At 43.6% G+C, this 7,596-nt stretch overlaps 1 protein-coding gene across 4 annotated transcripts in view; it reads left to right on the top strand.

Moving 5' to 3' along the window:
- Window positions 1-3,355: 3,355 nt before the first annotated feature.
- Window positions 3,356-7,596, top strand: part of OLFML1 (olfactomedin like 1) — a 35,880-nt gene continuing 31,639 nt past the window's right edge. For 3 of the 4 annotated variants that reach the window (XM_037840335.1, XM_037840333.1, XM_037840336.1), the window contains exons 1-2: window positions 3,356-3,878; window positions 5,952-6,240. In XM_037840335.1, coding sequence (XP_037696263.1) covers window positions 3,753-3,878; window positions 5,952-6,240 — 415 coding nt within the window. In that variant the 5' untranslated portion in view covers window positions 3,356-3,752. The remainder of the gene's footprint in view (window positions 3,879-5,951; window positions 6,241-7,596) is intronic. The other variant, XM_037840331.1, reaches the window with a different exon arrangement.

The raw sequence follows: 7,596 nt of genomic DNA, 5'->3' as shown, positions 1-7,596 counted from the left end.
TGGAAAGAGAAATAGAAACAGGCCAACTTTGAGATGTCTTTTCCTATCCAGGAGAAATATGAGTGGAAATGTCCAGTAGGGAGGGGAAAATAGGGTTTGGAGCTCAGAACTTAGGCCTGGGCTTAGAAATCATCAGCGTGTAATTCCAAAAGATCCCATATCATTTTCCTTCTTGCCAAGAACATACTGGAGAGCCCCATTGGAATCTCCATGTTGTCTCCTTGCTGCCTCTTCTGCCACTCAGACGGATGCAAGCATTCTTCTCTTCCTCCTTCTACACCACTGCCCCAGGGCAGCCAGCCCACACCTCTCCACCAGAGGACCATGCTCAGTGTGCCTTCCCCTCACATATCCCAGATCCAGACTTATAGTGTTATGGAAACAGATGAGAGAGGGGGCATTCTGCCTGGGATGGGGGTGAGGAGGTGGAATGTAGACTTGAAAGGTAAGTAAGAGTTTACTAGTTACAGAAGGGAGAAAAATCTAGGCTGGACAATCTGCATAAGCAAAGGATGCTACATTTCTTGGAGAATTTGGGAACAACTAGATGTGGTTCTTGTGCAGGTTAAATGTGGGGGATGTAAAAGATGAAGCAGGGTTGACTGAGGTCACATTGGAAAGAGTTTTTGTTTTGGCATAAAATCAGCCAATGCTTTATCTAAAGAGATGTAGATAGGGAACTAGAGGCTGCTCCAATCACTCATGCAGGAGACAATGCAATTACTTGAAAGGGTTGGAAGATTTGAGGATGATATTACAGCAAATAGCTATTAGGCAGGGGCAGGAATGGGGAATACAAAATAAAGGGGAAATGCTGGGAAAAAAAGAGAAGAGAAAAAGGAAAAAAAAAAATAAATAAATAAGAGACATCCTGTTCACATCTAAATGATGGATTTAGTATCCAGGATGGGATTCTGGGGTGAGATGGGCTCTGCCTCCCCAGGAAGGTGGAGTGTCCCCTCCTCACAGACTTTCCTACAGTCGGCCGGCACCTCTCAGTAGAGTGGCATGCGTGGGGCCAGAGAAGGCTCTAGAAATCAGGGGGCCTGTTAATGTGGAGGCACAGAAGCAAAGGGAGCTACCAGAGATAAAGATGGCAAAGAATTACAAGAGGAAGACGTGATTAGCCTCTATCCGTTTGGACAGGGCATTAATATGTCTGGTTCTAACTGGTCACTTAGGGGAAACAGTCAACTCAGGGCTGGGCTTCCAGATCAAGGACCACTGACCTGAATCCAACTACACCGAGGAAGTAGCAGTGGATATCAAAGAGCTTAGGTTCATCTCTCAGGAAGCTGGGGCAGGAAGGCAGAAGGATCATGTACGTGTAGAAGAGAAATGAGAGGTGAGTAGTTTGGTCACCTTCCACACTAGCTTATAGCCATGGTCAAGGCCAGAGGTTAAGTGTAAGGAAATGTAAGAGCAAAGAGATGATTTTCTCCCAGTTGCAGGCAAAGATTCAGCAAGCCATCTTTTTCATCTTTCCTACCACAGCACCCACTGAGTTAAGGGCTGCTCTGAATAAAGATAGCCACAGCTGGCCACTGTAGGTCTGTCAAAGCTGTGACTATCTCCACAACAAGTTTGATTTTTCTTTATGAAATCATTGGTCACAAAAAACAAGAAGGCTTTCCGCTTGGATCTGCCTTGTGATTAATTTCTCCTAACTTGTTAGGGATGCCAGCTGTGCGACTTGCTAGCTCTGGGATTGCAAAGAGTAAAATTCCCCAGTTAAGACCAGGTGTGATCAATCGGAGCAGAGAAGCCAGGTTTGTTCTGGTGAAGCTGGTGACTCAAGGGAGAGAGGTGTAAGGCCTGAATCACTGGCAGGCGGGATGAGGGTCCCTGCCAGGCTGGGGCTAAAGGGCTTTGAAGCCAAGCTCTTTGAACACCACCTGACAGAGATGGGGCAACAGCAGCCCTGAAAGCAGCCTGAGGACTTGTGTTGCAACTGAGGCTCCCATTCTATTCCCTTCTGACCAACTCAACTCCCCACTAATTTTTTTAGGCTTCATTAGTATAGAATGTGTAGTTCATTGTAAAAATAATATAAGCCTATTATAGAAAATCAAGAAAAAGATTAGCCACAACACCTCTACTCAAAAGTTCATTGCAATACAATTTCACTGAACTTTATCCATCTTGGTTCATGGTGTCAAAGTGAGGACACAAGATGATTGTGGAAGAAAATCAACCAGAGCACCTTTAGCATAAGACTTAATTTGAAAATGCCACATGTAAGAAAATTCTGAAAGAGCATTCTGATTTGGAGTAAGAAACTGAGTCAGGTGGAATTTTTTTATAAGGTTTAAGGAGGAGGGGTCAGCTGAGGTTCAGCTAATTTGAGAAATAATTCAAAGATGGTTCTTGGAAATTGGAAGAATTGTTCTTAAGGAAGAACAGCCATTGTTTCGGCAAATTGGGATTTTACCAAAGGAGGTGGGGATCAGTTAGGGGCTAAAGTCATCTCAAAGCAGGGTGAGAATGAACAGTTGTGGAGGATAAGAACATGCAAGGACCACAGTGGAAAATTCTCAGCCTTCTAGTGTCTCTTCCAAAGACCAAATACAAGCCCAGGCCTTCTGACTCCTGGCCAGAACTCTTTCCTCGTTCCTCAGGTGCCTTAAACCTTTTCCACTTTGGTAAGTGATTGGGGAAAAAAACATGGGTAGTTCTGGGCCCATCCATAGAAGAAGAGGTTGGGATAAGTAGAGACAGATAAGCCTGGACAACAAAAGTGAAATTGGAAGATTTTCCCACTTTGCCCTAGGATGTGATTTATCTTCATTTGGGGTGGGGAGGGATGGGGAGGCTATAGGAGTTGGGTCTCGGTCATTTCTGACCTAGAGCAATAGCTGAAGGGGATTCTGCTACTGGTCATTGAGAAAACCCACAGACTTCCTTATAAAGAATTTCATTTGCCTGATGGCTTGGCTTTGGAAGCATCACTGTATTTGTAACTATTGGTTATCTTCCTCTCACTAGATCTCCCCTGAGCTCCACCCTGAGATTTTTCAGCTGACAGCTGGGCAGCCAGGCCTGTGGTGTATTGTACCTCTCTCCCTACCCAGTGGTCGTTCAGATAGGGACGTATCGGTTTTGATTTTTCCTTGCTGTGCCTTTAAGAACTGCAGGAATGCAAAGGGAGTCTGGAGGAGGGGTGGGATCTCCCAGCAAGAGTTCTGGGAAAAGGATGGGGTGGGGTGGGGGGGGGCGGTATTTTTTGCCAGAAAGTAAACTAAGATTCCAACTGTGAGAAGTTGGGGGTGGTTTGTGTTGGGTCAGGCCTGTGATTGGACTGCAGAGCCTGTGAGGGAGGAGGAAGGCAGAAGTAAAAAGGAAACAACTGGGGAAGGATAAGGGGAGTGGACAGGAAAGACCTCCCCACCCCCTACCTCCAATACATACAGGCCAGAGCCTGGAAGAAGATTACAGCCACCAGTCTGGGTAGGGCCAGTGTGTGTCAAGGGTGATGGCAACAGACGCTGGACCTAGGAGCTCTCTGCATCAAGGCTGCCTGCAAGGCCTCCAGGGACCCACTAGCCAACAGCTGGACTTAATCGCCAGCTTGCAAACTGAGAGCACGCATCTGGTGGAGTAACAAGCGGACGTTGCTCTCCGGCTGAGCAAGACGTCGTTTTTAGAGGATTTGCAACAGCAGCAGCTAGAAAGCAGGAGTTACCACCACTTGGACTCTTGGGTCTTCCTTGAGAACCACAAAGACACCCTACTCCTGGGTGGTTTACAGAACAATGATGGCCCTATGGCGAGCCTCTGCTTTCCTGGTTCTGTACCTTGCAGCTTTACTGCCTCCGCCACAGTGTGCCCAAGACCCAGCCATGGTGCACTACATCTACCAGCGCTTTCAAATCTTGGAGGTAGGTGGCATCTGTGCACCTTATACAGGGAACATGGCTTCTGGAGGTCACCTTATTTTACCCATGCATCCCTATCTGGTGGGATGCATCTCTCCCTGATAGTAAATGATAAATACATTGCTAAAGTTACACTTTAAAGTTTTTTCATAATATAAATGGTTTAGAGCACCACCTCGAGTCCAGACTCCACCCCTCCCAGACCTAGAGAACACGGCTTTGCTCTGTGTGCTCATCCAGCAGCTTTCTCTGCTGTAAAATGGGGCTGATATTAGGTTTATTAAGTTAACCCATACTTAAAACGTTGCTTGATATAGAGTAAATGTCCGAAATATTGTTACTCAATAAATACTTTTTAAATTAGGAAAATTAAAAATTGGAGTCACTTTTTCTTCTTATTTCACTATATTAGGATGGTACTGGATTTTAGTTTTTATTTTTCTTTTTATAATAAACTGCTAGGTCAATGTCAAAAATCATATTTGCATACTGAGAAGCTAAGTCTTCTTTTCCCAAACTGGTCTTGAATTTAGAAACAAATTTCAGTGGTGTTAGCGTCCGGGCCCTCTCCCACAGATACTGCCGCTGCCACCTCATTAATATTTGCAAAACCCAACATTTTTGCAGCATGGAGAGGCTCCCAGGGAAAATGTAATCTTCTACCCCAGCTTTGCCATACCCCTGGCATTGTCTTTGACTATTTCATACTTAATGCCTTGCTTTTGTACATGTTAAATTTTGATAAATTATTTATCTTCTAATCTTCAAAAGTTATTTTCTATGTTTTCCTGAAAGAATAATCAAGTCTAAAATAGTTGATCATAAATATTCCACAGATCAGGCAAAATGCCTTTCCTAATGTTGTCCGTCCCACAGACTGTGGTCTCAAGGCAGTGGACAAACTGTTCCCGGACCAGTGGCCTCTCCCACGCTCCTCCCTAGTCTTAGCTCCAGAAAAGTGCCAGAGTTACGCTCACCCAGGATCCCTCTGCATTTAGCACTGACTTGTCCTGGGATTAGAGCCAACTGAATCCCTGTGAGCTTTCTTCAGGACCCTACGAGTTTGTTTCCTGCACAGATGTCTGCAGACAACGGTATAACGTGCACATTAATACTGTCACGGCTGTGAACATGGATTTGAAAAAGACAGGGGGATGCTCTGTACAGATCCTTCTGTCCTGGTCTGACCTGGAGGTGAAGTCAAGGCCCAGGCCCCACTAGCCTTGGCCAAAGCAGACACTTAACCAAGTGCTAACAATTCCCAGCCTGCGAGGTGATTGTCAGAGGAGTAAGAGAGGGTAGGGGCTTACGGAGTTATTCTCTATTTCTCTGTTGGACTAAAAAAGGGAACAAACTTACTGCTGCTGTTTGCAGTATAAATGTTTACAACTTGTGCATCTTGGTAAACTGTCAAATGAGCTTTAAGTATACATACTCTTTGACCCAGCAATTCCACTTCCATTCTTAGTTTTTTTTTCCCCCCTGACAAATATTTACTGAGAACCTACTATGTGCTAGGCCCTAGGCCAGATGCTGGGGATAGAGCTTTCTTCTGGTAATCTATCCTAAGAAAAGGATAGATATGTACATGAAGATAAGTACATGAAGTTGTAAATACAAAGAAGTTTTTTTCAGCATTGTTTGAATACCAAATAATTGGAAACTATATAAATGGCCATCAAAATGTGTCAAATAGAATAAATAATAGGAAATCAATTCATTGGAATTCTGCATGGTCATTAAAATTGTGGTATGGGTATATATTAGTGGTATTGAAATATTTTGACAATTTATCAGCAAGTTAAAAGCAAACTTCGAAACATACATATACCAAAGTTACATTTTGTGATATATATATATGTATGTATGCCTAAATGCATGCGAAAACTTTTTTAAGTTTATATAACAAGTATCAATAGAATCTCTGAACAGAGGAATTATGGGTGAGTTTTATTTCCCCCTTTTTGATCATTTATATTTTTCTCATCTTTTTCTATGAATGATAGCTATTTATATTACTTGGGTAATTTAAATAACTAGAGATAACTGACTTGGTAATTTATTTTTTGACTGAAGCAAGGGCTGGAAAAATGTACCCAAACAACAAAGGCATACATTCGAGAATTCCAAGAGTTCTCAAAAAACGTGTCCGTTATGCTGGGAAGATGTCAGACCTACACAAGCGAGTATAAGAGTGCGGTAAATAACCTGGCACTGAAGGTCGAACGTGCCCAACGGGAGATCGACTACCTAGAGTACCTTCGAGAAGCTGATATTTGCATGGAATCAGAGGACAAGATCCTGGCAGAAAAGCTAGAGCAAGAAGCTGAAGAAGAGAAAAGGATCCGGACTCTGCTAAATGCAAGTAAGAATACTGCATCTTTACTAATTGTCTTTTTTTTTTTCTGTCTTTTTTTTACTAAATCCTTTACTACTACTATTTTACTTCTTCTAGGGACTATCACACTCAAGACACCAGACTCAGTGCAGTTAGGGGATCTGACTAAGTCTGGGAGTAAGAAGTGGATGTGTGCATGTGTGGGGAGAGAAACTATCAGGGACCAGGTGTAGGAAAAAAAATCCACTCTCAGAAAGAAGCATTTCCTTTCATGGGGAGTCCCCAAGACCCCATGGAAAGTCAGGGCTACAGAGTATCAGAGGTCAGCCCCGAGAGGCCACCTGCTACTTGACCTTGGTTCGGTGGAGGTGTGTGGTCTCAGATCCTTCCAGGGAGAGTGGCAGGTTGGTAGATCCTACGTCCAGTGCCCTGGGAGTAAGGAGCTGCTGCAAATATGCCAAGCAGCAGTCTGAAATTGGAAATGACAGCAGCCAACCCTCAGGGCTGGGGATTGCAGTGAATTATCGCTGTCGTGTGCTGTCTCGGATAGTGATACCCAGCTGATGCGTTTACAATTTTGTGTTCCATCAGAATCCCTTTCAGACCATTGAAAAATAATGTTTAAGAACTCAAATTATAATAAAAGTATCCAGCAAGGAAAAACATAAGTGAGAAGGAAAATATCCTGTGCATGAGTCCATTTCATTAAAACCTTGAGGGTGATAAGTCTCCACCTCAGAGTCTGTGTTCTGATATGGTTTCATTGCAAATAGGAAGACTTTATTTATATGCTAGTTATGTCTGCCCCAAATGCAAGAAACTCCATCAGAGAGATGAGGTATAATCTGAGTACCATTGTTGTGCTAAGGGTTTCATATATGCTCTCATGTAATCCTTACAAGAACTCAGTGAGGCCATGTAAGAAGTGTCTTCCTCCAAAAGGTGACACTTGATCTGAGTTTTGAACAAAGAAGTTAGGTTAAGGATGAAGAGTCAAAAGGCAGTTCAAGGGATGGCACAACACATTAATCGCATGAGGATATGTAACACCTTGACGTGTTTATAGATCTGCAGGCATGGCTGAGTGAAACATGAGACGAGAGTAGAGGGAAACAAGGGTGAAGAGTTCAGCAGCACCCAGATAATGTAGGACCTTGCACACTAAGATAAAGGGCTTGAACTTCACTAGAGAAGCAATAGAAAACCATTGAAGGATTATAAGTAGGGGTGTGATGTGAGGCAAGAGGGCAAGACTAAAGAGAGGAGACCAGTTGGGGAAATGCTGTAGTAGTTTGGGCAAGAAGTGATGGCGTCTGCATTAAGTGTCAGTGGGATGGGGAAGAGCAAATCGGCTTGAGAGCTATTGAGGGTTGGGATCCATTT

The sequence above is a fragment of the Choloepus didactylus genome, chromosome 6 (genome assembly GCF_015220235.1).
Source record: "Choloepus didactylus isolate mChoDid1 chromosome 6, mChoDid1.pri, whole genome shotgun sequence".
Lineage (NCBI taxonomy): Eukaryota > Metazoa > Chordata > Mammalia > Pilosa > Megalonychidae > Choloepus > Choloepus didactylus.
This window is presented reverse-complemented; position numbering and strand designations above follow the sequence as displayed.